This window comes from Melospiza georgiana, chromosome Z, assembly GCF_028018845.1.
Source record: "Melospiza georgiana isolate bMelGeo1 chromosome Z, bMelGeo1.pri, whole genome shotgun sequence".
Classification (NCBI taxonomy): domain Eukaryota; kingdom Metazoa; phylum Chordata; class Aves; order Passeriformes; family Passerellidae; genus Melospiza; species Melospiza georgiana.
This window is the reverse complement of record NC_080465.1, coordinates 54,213,725-54,233,696: the sequence shown is the minus strand read 5'-3', so window position 1 is coordinate 54,233,696 and position 19,972 is coordinate 54,213,725. Positions and strand designations below refer to the sequence as shown.

General features: G+C 38.4%; 1 protein-coding gene across 4 annotated transcripts in view; it reads left to right on the top strand.

Moving 5' to 3' along the window:
* Positions 1-19,645, top strand: part of APC (APC regulator of WNT signaling pathway) — a 93,896-nt gene extending 74,251 nt beyond the window's left edge. For all 4 annotated transcript variants that reach the window (XM_058044330.1, XM_058044328.1, XM_058044329.1 and 1 more), the window contains 7 exons: positions 170-548; positions 1,702-1,797; positions 2,359-2,498; positions 3,510-3,587; positions 5,481-5,597; positions 6,244-6,458; positions 6,876-19,645. In XM_058044330.1, coding sequence (XP_057900313.1) covers positions 170-548; positions 1,702-1,797; positions 2,359-2,498; positions 3,510-3,587; positions 5,481-5,597; positions 6,244-6,458; positions 6,876-13,440 — 7,590 coding nt within the window. In that variant the 3' untranslated portion in view covers positions 13,441-19,645. The remainder of the gene's footprint in view (positions 1-169; positions 549-1,701; positions 1,798-2,358; positions 2,499-3,509; positions 3,588-5,480; positions 5,598-6,243; positions 6,459-6,875) is intronic.
* Positions 19,646-19,972: the final 327 nt, after the last annotated feature.

The window sequence follows — 19,972 nt, the reverse complement described above, 5'->3', positions numbered from 1 at the left end:
AGATTATGAATGCTGAAGTAATAATAGTATTTAATTACATTTAAATAGCACAGGTTTTTTCACCATTAAATAAGGGGATTTTTTGCTCATATGTACCATTCAAGTTTCGTTTCAATTTGATATGTGTTTTTAAAACGTAACTGTATTTTTAAAATCATTTCACCTGCAGGTGGAAATGGTGTATTCATTGTTATCAATGCTTGGTACTCATGATAAAGATGACATGTCAAGAACATTGCTAGCAATGTCTAGCTCCCAGGACAGCTGCATAGCCATGCGTCAGTCTGGATGTCTTCCTCTCCTCATCCAGCTTTTACATGGCAACGATAAGGACTCTGTGTTGTTAGGAAACTCCCGTGGTAGTAAAGAGGCCCGTGCCAGAGCCAGCGCAGCGCTGCACAACATCATTCACTCCCAGCCTGATGATAAGCGAGGCAGACGGGAAATCCGTGTGCTCCATCTCTTGGAGCAGATCCGTGCTTACTGTGAAACGTGTTGGGAATGGCAGGAGGCACATGAACAAGGCATGGACCAAGACAAAAACCCAAGTAGGTTCTGCAAGCCATACAAAAGCATTTCAAAGATATATTGAAAAGAGTGAATTTACAGAAAGTACAGCTTTAATCTGACTTCTTGTTGAATGTGTGCAAGTTCTGTTATATACATATATGTGTGTGCGTCATTTCTCCTTTATTTAAGTTCAGCCACTGTTGGGAAATAGTATGTGTCGCAGATACAATTCCCTATTTAGAAGCTTTTTGAATTTAAATCTTGGAATTTGGTGTACTTTACAGATAGTAATTCTAGTGGTTTGTATTTGTAATTTGTAAAATAATATTGAATATATACTCATTATAGTTTACATTTTTACGGATAAACAGTCCCAAATTGCTCTTCATGCAGATGTTTAGGAGATAGCACTTTCCATTTGGCAGAGGGGCAGAGAGAACAAATTAAATAATCTCCATCTATCAAAATGAACTGCTGTTTCTGATGTTATATGTGAGAAATGTAAATTAATAGGATTTTTCTCAGGGAACAGTTAGAAAAATAGATTTAAGCTTTGAGTTACCTTTGTTGCTCCTTGAATTGAGGGCATCCCATGAGTGTAGCCTGTAGGTGTCTGTGGCAGGTGTGTGACTGAAATCAGGGCTGCCTTTTGCCTGATGCAATTCAGCAGAAGTGGCCTCTGCACAAGCTGTATCATAATAATAATGCAATAATAATAATGCATAATAATGCAATTTCTGCATTATCCAGAACCCAACTCACAAAAGTATGAACTTAAAAACTTCTAGGTTATGAAGCAGAAGTTTTAATTAACCATTCATAAGGGTGTAGCACTCAAAGAAACAGAATATTATTTATTGCCACCAGAATATTTGACCATGTTGATTTGTTTCACAAATATTAATTTCTAAGAGTAATAAGGTAATATTTTTGGCACTGCAAGTCGTGTTTCTAGCTCAGCACATACATTCAGAATTCTCCCTAATTTGTTTTCAAGCATCAAATATATTTACAGTACACACTTTCTTTAGTAATAGTCTTAACTAATTGTGTGTTCATGGATTACTGGGAAGATACACACCTGACCAAAACTGCAGCTGGTTTATTTTTAAGATTAGATTTGCTCTGGAGAACTTATGATCTAGACAAAATCACCTGGAAGGTACTAATTGTTACCTGTTTCTGGATCAGTGCCTGCTCCAGTGGATCATCAGATTTGTCCTGCAGTGTGTGTTTTGATGAAACTTTCATTTGATGAAGAACACAGACATGCAATGAATGAGCTTGGTAAGATCAGACTTGAGAAGCTTGCTAGAAACCATTGCTAGAAACTTCGTGCATGTCACTGCATATATGGCTTTTTTTTACTAATAGTTTAAGCTATTAACAGCAATTCATTTGTGTCAGTTGTTGCCCCCTAAGTGCTGAAAGGAGTTGAAATTAACTACACCATTTCCCAGTGGATAAATTATTATATCAGTTACTGTTTTTTCTGGCATGAATTGTGAATTTCTGAGGAGTAATATTATTGTGGAAATATTTGCAATTTTACAAGTATTGGACTTAAAATTGAGACTACTTTCGAGGATGGGCGGTTTTTTGATTGGTGTTTTAGTGGGGTTTTTTCATCCTGCATATTTTCTTATTTGACAGCCTGAATTTTTTTAGTTCAACAAATTCCATGCTTATAATTTTAGCAATTCATATCTCTTTCTGAGCATTGTGGTTTTCAGACATTTGAGGTTTCTTCTGTGCATAAAATGCAATTTGTTCCTTGCTACATATGTCCTGTATGTACAACATTAAAGTACAGCTATGACTTTTTTTCTTACCTGAATATTTTTAAAGGAGGTTTGCAGGCCATTGCTGAACTGCTGCAAGTGGATTGTGAAATGTATGGACTCACAAATGATCACTATAGTGTTACCCTAAGGAGGTATGCTGGCATGGCTCTGACAAACCTGACTTTTGGAGATGTGGCAAACAAGGTGAGAGCAGAACTGTAAACTTGCAGTAATTTCAGTTCATAGCTGTTTGAATTACAGCTCTCAACACAGGTGATTAAAATCTCCAGGATAGGATATTGAGTTTAAACTCAAGGCAGTTGAGTTCATATACTCTCTCTATTCCATCCTGTTGCTGACAGAGAGCACCACAAACAGAATGTTCCATCATATATCTATGGTACTGGCTCTCAAATCACTTTTGTCACTCAAAGCAAGGATTTCATCTATTGACCTGCTTTTTTAATGAGAACTAGGTTAGTACAGCACACAGTGATTTTATAGTAACTGATTCTTTCTGAGCATGTTGAATTAAAATAATTGGGTCGTTTTCTGAAGTTTTCAGTTATTTAACAATATTATTGCTGTCTAATGAATTTTTTCCAACCTCAATTCAGGGTAGAGCTTGCTTTTAAATATGTGGAGTGTATCTGGATCAAACTGGGCACCACTTCAATCATTATAAGAGAAAATTGGTTCCCCTAATTTCTGACAAGGACATTTCTTTTAAACACTAGAAACTTCCAATAGATTTGCCAGTCTGTGTATCTTAAAATAACTCAAAACTGAAGACCTACCCTTCTGCTCTAGAGGGAAGACATTTCAGCAGTAAATGGAAATAACAGATTTCAGAGAACTCAGGATTTGTTCTCTCACTAGGCAGTAGGTAACAACACATTGCTAGCTCACAGTGGTTTTTGTCTGGTGCAAAGGAAAGAAGGCTTCTAAGGCAGTAAAGATCAAGATCACGTCCTTGAAGTGCTGTAAAAAATACAAAATTTTAGCACAATTTTGCCACTTATGTACTTAAACTGATAGCTGTGCTGAAATTTTGTAGTAGTTGTAAACCAAGTATTTATTGTTGACAACATATTTGCTAAGTTTTTCTTGAACATAGATATGATTTGCTTAAAATATCATAACATTGTGCAGAAGTAGCCATCTAACCTGCTATTTAATACTACTCACTTTCTTTTTTCTCCTGATTCCTAACAGGCTACATTATGTTCCATGAAGGGGTGCATGAGAGCTCTGGTAGCCCAGCTGAAATCTGAAAGCGAAGACTTACAACAGGTAATGCTCTTTTGAGATAAAATACTTCTTTTGTTGTCTTATCTGCCTTAACTTTGATGTAATTTTTTTCTCATGCTTATTTCATTAATTAGGAAGTACATTCTTCTTGTAAAATATTCTTATCTGTGGGATCACGTTCTGGCTTTTTTTGTGGTTTGGTTTTTTGTAAATCATAATGCATGGGCTGCAAATCTTTTCTTATGACTCTGATGTGTTACTGTCTGTTCTAATAGGTCTGTCTAATGTGTAAGGAAAACAGCCTGAAATAAAGCCTTTAGGAAGTGCTTAGGGTAATCCTCAGAGCTGAGAGAGCAGAACTGTTGCAACTTGTTTAAAATTACTAAATATTAAATTACAGTCAACTTTAACTAATGCTTATTGCATACAAAATGGAACAGTTCTTTAAAATAAAACCGCCCTTTTTCTTGCAGTCTGACTGAATCATCAGACATAAGAGCAATTTTAAATAAAATTGACCTTATCTCTTAAAATGCTGTTAACAAAATATTCTCTCCTTAACAGGAGGAGCTCACTAGTTACAATTGAGGAAAATATTAGAATTACAATAGAGATTCTTGGATAAACACCATGATGTGCTATTAGGACAGGTATTGAGTATTCTTGAAAAGAGAGTCACAGCCCCATGGGCCCCCTGACCTCTGGGATGTCTCCAGCCACTGGCACCTAGACACCACACACACACAGAGCAGGAAGTCCTCCACTCAGGACAAGTTATAAATGGGATTTAGTAAGAATATGGGATCAGTGTACTCAAAAGGCATGTCCACACAACTATATCAGCCAATCAGCTGTTCAGACGTCACTGTGCCTTTCTGTCCCCTGTGCTTTCCCGTGCTGAAAGATCACCTCAATCCATCTGTTTTCCTGCATTTGAAACCTTTGGGTCCTGCCATCCTGCAATAAGTGTTCTACAGTTCCAGAGTGCTCTTCCCCTGGATCCCACAGTGTCCCACACCCCCTCTGTCCAAAATGGGCAGAGAGCTGCTCCCTTTGACTCCCCTGAGTGTCACAGCCGTGCCACGGGGTGTTGGGTTCCCTGGGAGAGTTCTGGGAAGAGCCTGGACAGGGCACAGTTCCCACCTGGCTTTGGGCTCCTGGGTTGAGGTGGGCTCTGAAGGGCTGGTGGCTCCTTGGGAGCAGCCAGGGCTGGGTGTTCCTGGGCCCTTCCATGTGCCATGGCTGTCTGTGCTCCACTGTGGGGGTGAGCAAGGGAGCATTCACCATGTAACCTGAAAAGTTTATGCACTTCTGTGACAATGAGAACACCCATAAGCAGAAGTTTTCTATCAAATTAATTTCGTGAGGGATATGCATGCTTACAGCTGCTCATGAATGGATGGAGTTTAATGTGTAATGACTGCCCACTACAGTGACAACCTATCTCAGTCTAACTGCTGCCAAGTACCAGGACATCTTCTGGAGATAGCTATTCTGCTTGTAAAAGGCAGAATGTATTTTAAAAATACTTTAAAGAGGTTTATAAACATCAAAATAATCATACCATATGAGAGACAGGCAAGTGATATTGTTCTAAGTGAAAAAAGTGAAAAAAATATTATATAAATCTCTCCTTTGAGATGATATAACTCTAAAACAGACATAAGAATAGAGAAGCAGAGAACTTGACTTCCAATCTCTGTTTTAAGTACCAACACACAAAAGCCAGTAGCTTTGATCAAACTTGATGCTGAAACGTTAGACCAGTCTAGCAGACAATACAACAAAAAGCAGATGTTAGCAAATATTAGTTCAGTAATTGAACGTGACCACTGTTAATTAACATAGCATTTGATAAGTCTAGGAGGAAAGTCTGATAACCTGCTAAAAACATTCCTATCTTGAAATATGTTACTTTTCTTTCTCATTTTGCAGGTCATTGCAAGTGTATTGAGGAACTTGTCCTGGCGAGCAGATGTAAACAGTAAAAAGACTCTACGAGAAGTTGGAAGTGTGAAAGCATTGATGGAATGTGCTTTAGAAGTTAAAAAGGTATCTTCTAGAAGTTATTAAATTGAATTTTTGAGAGATTGCATTTTTTTTTACACAAAACACTAATATGACCATTGACCATTTTTAATAACAGCAGTTGCTGAAACAGTTGATGTGGCTCAGGTAATTTTTCTGGAAGAAGATTTTGATTTAACATAGCAGCAGACCACAATGGAGCAATGTCACCTCAAAACTAGTGTTGATCTGATATTATTTATGAGGGTTGACTGCTTTTGCTTTTCAGTTTCATGAGCTGTGCTGTTAAAATAGTCTTTTTTATAATTTTGTCATTTAATAAAAGCTCTTTTCAGTTAATTAGTAGGCATCTACGACTTCTTTGGTGTGTAGATGAGAGTATATTCCATCCCAGAGACTGCTGCCAACTGGTCTTCAAGCCCTTCTATCATTGTAGCAGCAAACAAGTATTGAGACACATATTTCTGATACCTCTGAGGTAGGCAGTATCAAATCCATGGCTGAAGGAAGGAGCAAAGTAAACAAAATACATGTGCACTGCTGCCTGCACCTTACCACCCCAGAAAGCAGAATTGGAGTGTACACAGCTCCTTGAAGCTAACTTAATGTGTTTCTGACAGCTTAAGGTCAATAGCTGAAAACTTCTTCTGTCATGTTGCTGTTTTCCTAGGAATCCACCCTGAAAAGCGTTCTGAGTGCCTTATGGAATTTGTCAGCTCACTGCACTGGGAACAAAGCTGACATATGTGCTGTTGATGGTGCTCTTGCATTTCTGGTTGGCACACTGACATACCGGAGCCAAACAAACACTTTAGCCATCATAGAAAGTGGAGGAGGAATACTAAGAAATGTTTCTAGCCTAATTGCTACTAATGAGGACCATAGGTGGGTACACTTCTGACAATTTTTAGTAGTTCCACATGTATATTTATTAGATAGTTTCTATGACCAAGCCTTCATATGAATGCATGTGTTAAGTATAGTAATTAAAAACAGTTAATTTCTAGTACATTTGATTAATAGGGTATTGCACTTACATAACAGGAATGTGCAAGCAGATTAAAAGCTGCTGCTTGCTAATGATGAACTGTACCGAAAGCTAACTATTCATATTTGTAATAGGATTTTGTTAGTATTCAGATAAAAGCTAATGGAAATACAAGTTATTTGCACAGGAGAATTCTTAATTATCCTTTGTAAGGGCAAAACTAATTTCTAGAAGAATAGGTTTCTGTTTTGCTTTGTCTCTTATCCTTTTGAAATGCCACTTACGGATGTTTATTTTCAATTACTCAACCCCAGGCAAATCTTGCGAGAGAACAGCTGCTTACAAACCTTGTTACAACACTTGAAGTCACACAGTTTGACAATAGTTAGTAACGCATGTGGGACCCTGTGGAATCTCTCTGCTCGAAATGCAAAGGATCAGGAGGCGCTGTGGGACATGGGAGCCGTGAGCATGCTGAAAAACCTGATTCACTCTAAACACAAAATGATAGCCATGGGTAGTGCTGCAGCTCTACGGAACCTCATGGCAAACAGGCCAGCAAAGTACAAAGATGCCAACATCATGTCTCCAGGATCAAGCCTCCCATCCCTCCATGTCAGAAAGCAAAAAGCACTAGAAGCAGAATTAGATGCTCAGCATTTATCAGAGACTTTTGACAACATTGATAACTTAAGCCCGAAAGCATCTCACCGCAATAAGCAGAGACATAAGCAAAATATATATAGTGAGTATGTGCTGGATGCCAACCGCCATGATGATGGGGTGTGCAGGTCAGAGAGCTTTAATGCTGGCAATATGACTGTGCTCTCACCATATACCATAAATACTACAGTATTGCCTGCCTCGTCCTCTTCCAGTAGAGGAAATGCAGAAAATTCTCGGTCTGAGAAAGACAGGAGTGTTGAAAGGGATCGAACAGTAGGTTTAAATACCTATCATCAAGCTGCAGAGAGTACTGGGAGTTCCTCTAAGAGAATAGGAATGCAGATTCCTACTACTGCAGCTCAGATTGCCAAAGTTATGGAAGAAGTAACAAGCATGCACATTCCACAGGAAGACAGAAGTTCTGGTTCCACTTCTGAAATACACTGTTTGACAGAAGAGAGAAATGCCCAGAGGAGATCAGCCTCTGCCCATACTCACTCAAATACATACTTTCCAAAATCCGAGAACTCAAACAGGACATGTCCTGTGCCTTATACAAAAATGGAATACAAAAGAGCTTCAAATGATAGTTTAAATAGTGTCAGCAGCAGTGATGGCTATGGTAAAAGAGGCCAAATGAAACCTTCCATTGAGTCTTACTCCGAAGATGATGAAAGCAAATTCTGTAGTTATGGCCAATATCCAGCTGACTTGGCACACAAGATTCATAGTGCAAATCACATGGATGACAATGATGGAGAATTAGACACTCCTATTAATTATAGTCTTAAATATTCAGATGAGCAGTTAAATTCTGGAAGGCAAAGTCCCTCCCAGAATGAAAGATGGGCAAGGCCTAAGCATACAATAGATGATGAAATGAAACAAAATGAGCAAAGACAGTCAAGGAACCAAAATGCAGCCTACCCTGTGTATACTGAAAGTGGAGAGGATAAACACATGAAATATCAGACACCTTTTGGACAGCAGGAGTGTGTTTCTTCCTTTAGATCAAGAGGATCCAGTGGCTCAGATCAGAACAGAGTAGGCCCAACTCTTGGAATGAATCAGAAAGTGAACCAGTCCTTGTGCCAGGTGGATGATTATGATGATGATAAGCCAACCAACTATAGTGAACGTTATTCTGAGGAGGAACAACATGAAGAGGAAGACAGGCCAACTAATTACAGCATAAAGTACAATGAAGAGGAACATCATGTTGATCAGCCTATTGATTATAGTTTAAAATATTCAACAGAAGTTCCAGCACCTTCTCAGAAGCCATCTTTTACTTTTCCAAAGACTTCTTCAGTGCAACTCAATAAAACTGACCACATTGCCCCAAGCAGTGGGAGCACATCAGCCCCCTCAGCTGGTTCAAAGAGGCAGAACCAGCTTCACCCAAGCTCTGCACAGAGCAGAAGTGGTCATGCACAGAAGAACGCCTCGTGTAAGACTCCCTCTATTAATCAGGAAACTATACAAACTTACTGTGTGGAAGATACCCCAATATGTTTTTCAAGGTGTAGCTCTTTGTCATCCTTGTCATCAGCTGAAGATGAAATAGGACGTGATCAATCTGCACGTGGTACAGATGCCAATAACACACTGCAGATTGCAGAACTGAAGGAGAACAGTGGGGCTCTACCTACAGAAGGTGCAGCAAGTGAAATCACATCAACAGCACAACACATCAGAACAAAATCCACTAGACTTCAGACTTCTAGCTTGTCTCCTTCTGATTCCTCTAGACATAAAGCTGTTGAATTTTCTTCAGGTGCCAAATCTCCCTCAAAGAGTGGTGCCCAAACTCCTAAAAGCCCACCAGAACATTATGTACAGGAAACACCACTCATGTTCAGCAGATGTACTTCTGTAAGTTCCCTGGATAGTTTTGAAAGCCGTTCAATTGCTAGTTCAGTTCAAAGTGAGCCTTGCAGTGGAATAGTAAGTGGAATTATAAGTCCCAGTGACCTTCCAGACAGCCCTGGACAAACAATGCCTCCAAGCAGAAGTAAAACACCACCGCCTGCTCAAGGAGTTCAAGTCAAAAGAGAGGTACCTAAAGGAAAAGCAACCACTACAGAGAAAAGAGAGCCCGGTCCTAGACAGGCAGCTGTAAATGCAGCTGTTCAAAGAGTTCAGGTACTGCCAGATGCTGATACACTATTACATTTTGCCACAGAAAGCACACCAGATGGGTTTTCTTGCTCTTCTAGCCTGAGTGCTCTGAGCCTTGATGAGCCATTTATACAGAAGGATGCAGAGTTAAGAATTATGCCTCCAGTTCATGAAAACGAGCATGGAAACGAAGCAGAACCTGAACAGTCAGATGATACTAAGGATAACCAGGAGAAGAAACCAGAGAAGCCAGCTGAAGCAGAAAAAGACATTCTGGATGATTCTGATGATGATATTGAAATACTGGAAGCGTGTATTATTTCTGCAATGCCAACGAAGTCTTCACGTAAAGCCAAAAAGCCTTCTCAAGCGTCTGCTCCAAAAATACCTCCTCCTGTAGCCAGAAAGCCCAGCCAGTTGCCAGTTTACAAACTTTTGCCTTCACAAAGCAGACTGCAATCACAAAAGCACGTGACTTTTACACCAGGAGATGATATGCCACGCGTATATTGTGTTGAGGGTACACCAATAAATTTTTCAACAGCTACATCTCTAAGTGACCTGACAATAGAATCCCCCCCAAGTGAGCTGGCCAATGCAGACAATGTGGGTGTGGGAGCAGAGTCAGGGGAGTTTGAAAAGCGGGACACCATTCCTACAGAAGGCAGAAGTACTGATGATTCTCAGAGAGCAAAAAGCTCAGTTGTGACTCCCCTTGGTCTGGATGATGACAAAACAGAAGAGGGTGATATTCTGGCTGAGTGCATTAACTCAGCTATGCCAAAAGGAAAAAGTCACAAACCTTTCAGAGTGAAGAAGATAATGGATCAAATTCAACAAGCATCTTCATCTCCAAGTAATAAAAACCAGCCAGAAGGTGAGAAAAAGAAGCCAACATCACCAGTAAAGCCTGTTTCCCAAAACAATGAATACAGAGCACGTGTGCGAAAAAGCACGGAACCCAAAAGCAATGCTAGTAATGAAAGAGGCTATCCAGAGAACAGAGATGCAAAGAAACAGAACCTTAAAAACAATTCAAGAGAGATTCATGACAAATTGCCAAATAATGAAGAGCGTGTAAGAGGAAGCTTTGCATTTGATTCCCCTCATCATTATACGCCTATTGAGGGAACTCCTTACTGTTTTTCACGGAATGATTCCCTGAGTTCATTAGATTTTGATGATGATGACGTTGACCTTTCAAGGGAGAAGGCAGAATTAAGAAAAGGAAAAGAAGGAAAGGAAATTGAAAGTAAAGAGTGCTCTAATGCAGAACAGTCTTCAAATCAGCAGCCAAGTAACAGGACACAAGTTTGTCAAAAACACCCAACGGGCAGAAGCCAGACAAAAACTTTCTCTCAGTCAACCAAAGATATTCCAGACAGAGGAGCAGCTGCAGATGAAAAAATGCAGAATTTTGCTATTGAAAACACACCTGTTTGTTTTTCTCGCAATTCATCTCTTAGCTCCCTCAGTGATATTGATCAAGAAAACAATAACAACAAAGAAGGGGAACCTTCAAAACGTCCTGAGGCTTCCGAGCCACAGGTGGAATCCAACAGACCACAGACTTCTGGTTATGCACCTAAATCATTTCATGTTGAAGATACTCCTGTGTGCTTCTCTAGAAACAGCTCTCTGAGTTCTCTTAGCATTGACTCAGAAGATGATCTTCTGCAGGAATGCATTAGTTCTGCTATGCCTAAAAAGAAAAAGCCCTCAAGAATGAAGAGTGATGGTGAAAAAAATAATTCCAGAAACACAGGTGGTATACTAGCAGAAGATTTAACACTGGATTTAAGAGAGATACAGAGGCCAGATTCAGAACATGGTTTTTCACCTGATTCAGAAAACTTTGACTGGAAAGCTATACAAGAAGGTGCAAATTCTATAGTTAGTAGCTTGCATCAAGCTGCAGCTGCTGCATCACTGTCTAGACAAGCTTCATCAGACTCTGACTCTATCCTTTCATTAAAATCTGGTATTTCTCTAGGGTCACCATTTCATCTTACCCCAGACCAAGAAGAAAAACCTTTCACTAGTAATAAAGGTCCAAGAATTATTAAGCCAGGAGAGAAGAGTACACTGGAGTCTAAAAAAGTAGAATCAGAAAGTAGGGGAATCAAAGGAGGGAAGAAAGTGTATAAAAGTATGATCACAGGAAAAGCACGCTCGAATTCAGAAGTTTCAAGTTTGAAGCAACCACAACAGACAAGTGTGCCTTCAATTTCACGTGGTAGAACAATGATCCATATTCCAGGGGTTCGAAATAGTTCTTCAAGTACTAGTCCTGTTTCCAAAAAAGGACCCCCACTCAAAAACATGAACTCCAAGAGTCCCAGTGAAGGCCAAAGCTTGACTAGTTCTCCAAGAGGAGCCAAATCATCAGTGAAACCTGAGCCAGCTCCTGTGACTAGGCAGCCATCAGGGTTGAACCAGAGTGGATCAAGTAAAGGACCTTCTAGATCAGGATCTAGAGACTCCACTCCTTCTAGACCTCAACAGCAGCCATTAAGTAGGCCTCTGCAATCTCCTGGACGAAGCTCCATTTCCCCAGGAAGAAATGGTATCAGTCCTCCCAACAAACTGTCACAGTTGCCAAGAACATCATCTCCTAGCACAGCTTCAACTAAATCCTCAAGTTCAGGTAGAATGTCGTACACACCACCAGGCAGGCAGATGAGCCAGCAAAACCTTGCAAAGCAAACTGCCTTACCTAAGAGTACCAGTAGCATTCCACGAAGTGAATCTGCTTCAAAGGGTTTAAACCAAACTCTCAGTACTGGTGGATCAAACAAAAAGACCGACCTATCCAGAATGCCATCCACAAAGTCTAGTGGAAGTGAATCTGACAGATCTGAGAGACCTGTTCTCGTTCGTCAGTCAACTTTCATTAAAGAGGCTCCGAGCCCTACTCTGAGACGGAAATTAGAAGAGTCAGCTTCATTTGAATCTCTGTCACCTTCCAGGCCAGATTCTCCCACAAGGTCCCAACTACAGACCCCAGTTTTAAGTCCTTCTCTTCCTGATATGTCTTTATCCGCTCATTCACCTGCCCAGAGTAGTGGTTGGCGAAAATTAGCCCCTAATCAGAGCCCTACTATAGAATATGATGGGAGACCAGCAAAGCGTCATGACATAGCTCGTTCCCATTCTGAGAGTCCATCTAGGCTGCTGATCAACAGATCAGGAACGTGGAAGCGTGAGCACAGTAAGCATTCCTCATCACTTCCTCGTGTAAGCACTTGGCGGAGAACTGGAAGTTCCTCCTCAATTCTGTCAGCTTCTTCAGAATCCAGTGAAAAGGCAAAAAGTGAAGATGAAAAGCAGCATGGAGGTTCTCTCCCTGGACACAAGCAAAGTAAAGAAAGCCAAGCACCAGCAAAAGGTACTTGGAGAAAAATAAAAGAAAATGAAATTCCTCAGATAATGAATGATCCTCAGCATTCTTCTTCAGGTGCCGCAAATGGCTCTGATTCCAAAACCCTCATCTATCAGATGGCTCCAGCTGTCTCTAAGACAGAGGATGTGTGGGTGAGGATAGAGGATTGCCCAATTAACAACCCTCGATCTGGAAGGTCCCCAACTGGAAATACTCCCCCTGTTATTGACAGTATTTCAGAAAAAGGGGGCATGAATGGTAAAGATCCCAAAGAGATTCAAGAGAAGCAAACCCCAGGGAATGGAGGTGGTCCTGTTCGTACCGTTGGCTTAGAAAACCGTCTGAACTCTTTCTTTCAGATAGACAGTCCAGACAAGAAAGGCACTGAAACAAAGCCTCTGCAGAATAATCCTGTTCCTGCACCAGAAATTAATGAAAGTACTGTTAGCGAGCGTACTCCGTTCAGTTCCAGTAGCTCAAGCAAGCACAGCTCCCCCATCGGTGCTGTGGCAGCAAGGGTGACTCCTTTCAACTACAACCCAAGCCGCAGGAAGAGCAGCGTGGACAATAGCTCTGCTCGGCCCTCACAGATACCAACCCCGGTGAATAACAGCACCAAGAAACGTGACACCAAGTCTGAAAACACTGACTCCAGTGGAACACAAAGCCCTAAACGTCACTCTGGCTCTTACCTGGTAACTTCTGTTTAAGTGCAACAAAAAAAAAAAAAAACTGATGTATTATATACAGCAGCTACTTAGAAACTTTGTTTCAAATGAAACAAAAAAAAATGGGGATTGATTTTTTTTTGTTTGTTTGTTTGTTTTGTTTTTATTTGTTGTAAATAGCTTTTATTCCTGTTAGATGGTCCTTGTTCTGGAAGCCATATTTGATAGTATACTTTGTCTCCACTGGTGATATTTTGCAGGAATACCTGATTGACAGTTTGGAATAAAATTGCTAAAGCAAGTGTATTTGTACAGTATGTTTAACATGTATTCCCATGTTTAACATGCATCTCATCCCATTATCCTTTGAATATTGCTTGTCATTGAAATCATAGAATAGCACAATAGAAACGATGCAGTCATATTGCTTTACCAATAATTTCTAGATTACAGACCAACTAAACTACATCAGGGAAGAATTGGTATTATTTATGCAAAAAAAAATATACTCATGTTTAGTATTTGTGAGTTCATCTAACCCAATAATTAATCATGTGGCTGTGAAATTCACAGTAATATGGTTTCCGCTGAACAAGCTTTCCTAGCCTGCTTTTCTGCATGAATGGAACTGATGGTTCATTTTATGAAGTAATGATTAACATTTCTGTGGTCACATAATGTGCATAGATAGTTATGGTGTAACAATTTACACTTTCTTTGTGCTCTGAAAAAGAAAAAAAAAACAACAAAAAAACATCTGTGTAACTGTAAAACCTTGAACAAAATTATTTTACCTGAATTAGATTTTATCTTAAAGTAGGTAGAATTTTTTTGCTATGCTGTAACTTGTTGTATATTCTGGTATTTGAGGTGAGATGGCTGCTCTTTTATTAATGAGACGTGGGTGATGTCTCAACAGAGACTAAAATGAACATTTCAGAATAAATTATTACTATATGTAAGTTGTGTGTGTTACTTCTGCATTACATAAAAATACAGGATTTTACTTAGAGATGTCACCATATAATGTGGTTGTATGCACTTAACACTTAAGGCCTGATTTGGGATAATCCTGCACCTCCAATATCTGTTCTTCCTTATCACTGGCAAATGGCTGTTGTAGAATGCTTTTAACATTTGCAGGATCAGGCCCTAGGTCTTCTGTAATATATTTGTAATTGAAACAGTTTCACACATCTCAGGTGCATAACAAGGCTAAAGGCAGGGTATTTCCAGTAGCCACGCAGTATAATTGTTCTCACGACTGCAAGCCTGAAACAATATTGTATCTATACAAATAATATTTGTAAAACAAAACATTTTTGATTGGGGATATAATGTAGAATGTGAAATAATGACTATAAGATGAAATTTTGCTTCTATTTGCGCTCTATGGGTTTGGGTTTTTTTTAATTTATTTTTTAAAAAAATTATGAAGGGAAAAATATCACACGAATCCCATGGCAGCAAGAAATTTGTTACCATAGTAGAAAAAGAATTTTATGCAAAACATGACATTTGCTGCCTCGAGCCTTTTTGATGCAAATATAGACTGTGCTAGAACAATGCTGAAAAAAAAATAGATTTGTGCTTTAAAAATATAAATATAGTCTGAATTTAAATGAGGATTACTTCAAAGTAGTAACATGAGACAACAGAACATTAACCATTCTGTGCATGTTTAAACAAACCATGAAATGAAATGGTGTATCAGTTTCATTGTATCTTGACTGGATTGTCTAAAGGTAGCTTTCTAAATAACTGATATGTCAGAATGCCCTGATTTCAGGAAGCCCTGAAATAGAGCAATTTACCTTTATGGTAGCTTTAACACAGTTGCAGAGTGTATCACTTCTGTGGCTTTTGTACTTCTGATACTGAAATGAATCAATTGAATCCATTATAAATCATGCACTGCTTTAGGAACACAATAAAGACACTATCAGCAGACAGAAGTCAATTTATATAGAAGCCAGTACCAAAAAACACGTATTTGGCAGAAGTGGTATCTTTCTTACTTGCTCTTTTGTTCTTTGCTTCCTGTCAGATTTTCTTAGAGACATGCCATGTTCCTGTATCATCTCGTGAACCTGTTAAGAAGCAGCACTCCTCGTGTTAGCATTTGAAATATTTTGCATACAAGCATCTTCATTAAACTTCTAATATAAATGAATATTTAGTGTCCTTTTAAAGATGAGATAGAAACAGATTATGTCATGTGTTTAAAGTCAGGACTTCCTGCTGGAGTAGAATACGGAACTCCATCCTTGAGTTTTAAATGAAAGACCACTTTTGTTCCACATGTTTTGATTTTTTTTCTTTTTTATCATTATTTTGTGCTGGGCTTTTAACAACTAATACAAAAATATACTACATAATCCAGAATAGTTGTTTAATACTGGCATTACATATTTGTCCTGTCAATTAAAGAATTAAAGGTGAAGTCAGTCTCAGAAAAGAAATTCTGGTTTCAGTTCTGTTACTGAAAAACTACTGAAATCAGTTTTTTAATCAGAAGAACGTGAAACTATAAATAACTGTATGCGTATCAAACACCAGAATGTCTTTGAAAATTATAGTGGCTTCTTGATATAGACTTGGGGATACTTCATGATCATTATAATTGGAAAGTTTCTCTTAGTATCCACTTAAGTAAACCTATATTTGTAGCAAAGACAAGGTAGAGAAACTTTCCAACTATAAGGGTAGTGATACACTAAAATATGCTTCCCATGGGAGTTGTTAAATTTCCATTATAGAAGTTTTAAGAAGAGGTTTATGAAACATCTCATAGGGATGGACTGTAGTATATTTCATATTGCCTGTGTGCAGAGATGGGTGATCTTTTAAAATCTCTTCCAGATCTACATTTCTCTGATTCTTTATCTAAAATACTTAGTATCCACTAAGAGCCTTTCAGAATATTTAAAGACATCCATGATGTTTGATTTATGATGGGGATATAAAGTTATATTCTTTAAGCTCAACTAAAAAACAGATCCCAGAAATATAAAATCAAAGATACAAAAAATGGTTGCAATAAGTATATTTGGTCTTGGATTTTGTTAATGATGTCAGAATCACAATAGTCAGATTTGATTTATGCTGCTAAAGATAGCCTCTCGTTCCTTGGTTTTATTTGTATGAAGTTGCCACAGCAGGTAAGAGGACATTATTTATGTCAAGGCAAAACAAAGAATAGCAAGGAGCTAAGGAAACCAAGACTCAATTTACTGTTCTGGGATGCACTGCCTTTCTTTCTACCAATTTTGGTAGAATTTTTTGTGACTTATGCTCAGACCTTTATTTGTCCTTGAATTAGCTTATCGTATCTAGTGCATACCAAACTTATACTTCAAAATCAGTTTATACTGAAAAATAACTCATAAAGCTTATTTCAGACTGTCTTCTAGTTTTGTCCTCTTGGTGTGAAAAGCAGAGATCTGACCTCCCCACAATTTGTAATTAGTTCATTTTTTAAAATGTACTTCCATTTTAGTTTTTTGCAGTGTGTCACAGTTAAGGTTACTGCTCAATTTCTGTGTAAGCTCTTCTGACTAAATATTGCAGTCTTTAAAGGGGAATTAATCTATTTCTATTTTTCATGTGCAGTTCTCTATTAAGAGTATTTTCTCCTGAAAGATTAAAGATAATACAGCTCTGTCAGATATGACAGCTTAAAAATTGAAAGCCTTGCCATGGTTTCCGGATGAGACTGGAGTATTATTTCAAGTAGGATTTGGCTGCAAAATACAAGCATATTTTATGCTATAAATGTCAGTAAGCTGCAGTATTCTTCAACATAGACAAATACCTTTGATGGCTTTGGGACGTTAGCTGCACTGTCTTTGGTAAAGGAGGAGGGAGATAAAAGGGACAGTTTCAGAGTGAGTCATGTTGTCTTAGGGATGTACTTTCCTTTTTTCCTCAGTAAATTACATAAGCTGTACCAGAAAGAGAACAGCTTATGCACAAATTAATGAGGTATTATTTTGAAGTATACTAGTAGACCACAAAACTGCATAACCCTTGTCTGATAATCTGAAAACTGAATTATTTGATGTCTACTTTGGAGTACTTCATAGCTGTCCATCCCCTTGATCCCCTTAACAGAAGTTGATATTACCAACAAAGATAACTGTGTTAGCTTCCGCTTTCTTCTTAAGGATAACAATCCATACTATTTCTAGAACTGAAGAAATGGCATGTGCTGTTCAAAGAAGTTTTCTTCTGCATTCTATGCTTCTGGCTATGAATCCTGGCTCTTACATGACCATTCGCTTGCTCACCTCTTCCCTTCTTCCCTGATGGGGTTAGTAGAATTAGTGCTGCTTGGAAATGCTGAATTTGCTCAGTGCATAGTTGGACAAGAGCCACCTGAGCCAGCAAAAAAGTAAATAAAACAGCTAGGGCTGATTGAAAGAGGTTGGGATAGTTTACTTTATAGGAGGTCATTGGATTGAGCCATTACGGGCAATTTTAAGCCTATGTGCCAAGTTTCAGACCTTCACCCATTTTGACACAACAAAAGCAAATTGAAGTTGGTTTTTTTGGGGTTTTTTTGGTTTGGGTTTTTTGGAGATTTTTTTACTGAATTTTTGACTAATGGCCTCTAGTGCTTTGCATTTAAGTAACTTATATTCGGGTAAATCCTCAATCCTGAAATTCTGACAACTTCAGAAGTATTACATCAGTATATGGACGTGGAAAAAATACATTTCTTCATCAAAAATCCCCCCTCCCTTAAAAAAAAAAAAGTCTACCACTTGTAAACTTCTGGGAGACTTGGTTTAGATTGGCAATATTAAATTCAATGCAGTAAATCAGTAAATCTTTCCAGTGCAGAGATTTATTGCTTTCCCAGAAGAGGCTTGAAGAGGGAGATAACATCTCCCGTTCTTAATGAGGTTAGTATTGTAGGGATGACCTGGAAAATGTTTAGGTGGACTCTTCATACAAGGAAGTTGTACAGTTACTACAGTTGCTAGATGCCTCCCAAATGTTTTTCCCATCTAGCTTTCATGAAATAGTACAAACAGCCATAGGAGCATCACTAAAAATCATGTATGGACTTCCACCTAAATATAACTTCCTACATCTACTGTAATGCCTTGCAAAGTTAGATCCACCTGTGCGACAGCTTTGTTCTTGATGAGATGTGTGATTTGGATGAAGCTGTGAATCAGAAGTGAAGTGTCAGTTAATGTAAAGCATGACTTTCTCCACATGTTTAAAACTCTTAGGACCTTTTCGATACCAAATTACCCTAGAGTGTTCGCTCTCTGGTTCCACAGCCATCTCCTTTGCACTTTGACATTTAACCAGAAGAGATGCCCGCTTTTATTTTCATTTCAGATCACATGTAGAAATAAGATTCCTGCATCATAGTTTCCTATATGCAGAATAACAGTTTGTATCTGTAACTGTGTTTATAGAGAATGTTACATAGCTAAGATTGAGTTTTTAGTCAGAATGGTAAGTTAACTGCTTACGTGTGTTGTGTTTGGTTACATATTGGAAGTGCAAGGGAATGTGGTGTGGTGCTTTAAGAGTTCACAACATAATTAATGCAGGTGTCAATTAACTTGTGATGCCAAGATGAATTTTCTGCTGTGAAGTTTCAGTTTACCAGATATGCTGTTTACTTACTCTAAGATTGGGGAACACCTCCCTAGTAGTTTTGCAAATTACCTTTCTTAGGAAATTTCCACACAGTTACAGGCTTATGTATTAGTGAATTTCTGCCACTTCAAGATTTAAAGAAATTATTCTAATTTTGCTGTTTGTGAAAATATCCTTTGCTTGAGTGGCTGTAGAATTGCAATTAGAATGTCAGGAAGGTGTAGAGGGATCTAGTTCCCACAGTAAAATGTACTTCTGTCCAGAGCTCAAGCCATACATACAAACACAGTATATCTAATGCCATCCTTTCTGGTAGGATCTAACATGAATAAAGCTTGTGCTGGTTCTCTGCAAGTAAACTGTCATCCTGTGAGATCAGATGAATTTGCCCACCTGTAAGTGTTGTTTCTCTTGAACAAACTTGGCCCACAATTATCTTTCCTTCAATTTTGTTGTTTGCTTCTGCCTGAGATGCATTACTGTTTATATCCTAACTCTGTAATTAATTCTTTCTTCAATTATTCTAATGTATTTTGTTTCACAGTATACTTATTCTGAATTTAGTCTTGCTATGCATAATTTATTTATTACTTGCAGTGTTACATAAAATTTCCTCCTGATTGCACCTTGTCAGAGTGGAATTGTGTTCTTGGCTACTACTGAAAGTTAGGTGTCTGTCCACTGTGTTGGAAATATGATTTCATTTTAAAAGGAATTCGTTGTTTAAGACACTTCAATAATTCAGTATATCAGAATAAATGCTCTAAAAAACCCCCATGCATTTTCATTTTAGAGATACCTGCATTTCAGATAAATAAGTGGAAAAAAGAACTTGAAAACCTGGTTCACCTGTAGAGTTCTTTGTTCTCTTCCATGTTTCACCTTAGAAGGAAATGCACAAAACAGAATCTAGTTCTGACACAATATAATTCCATAATCCCTCTATTACTTA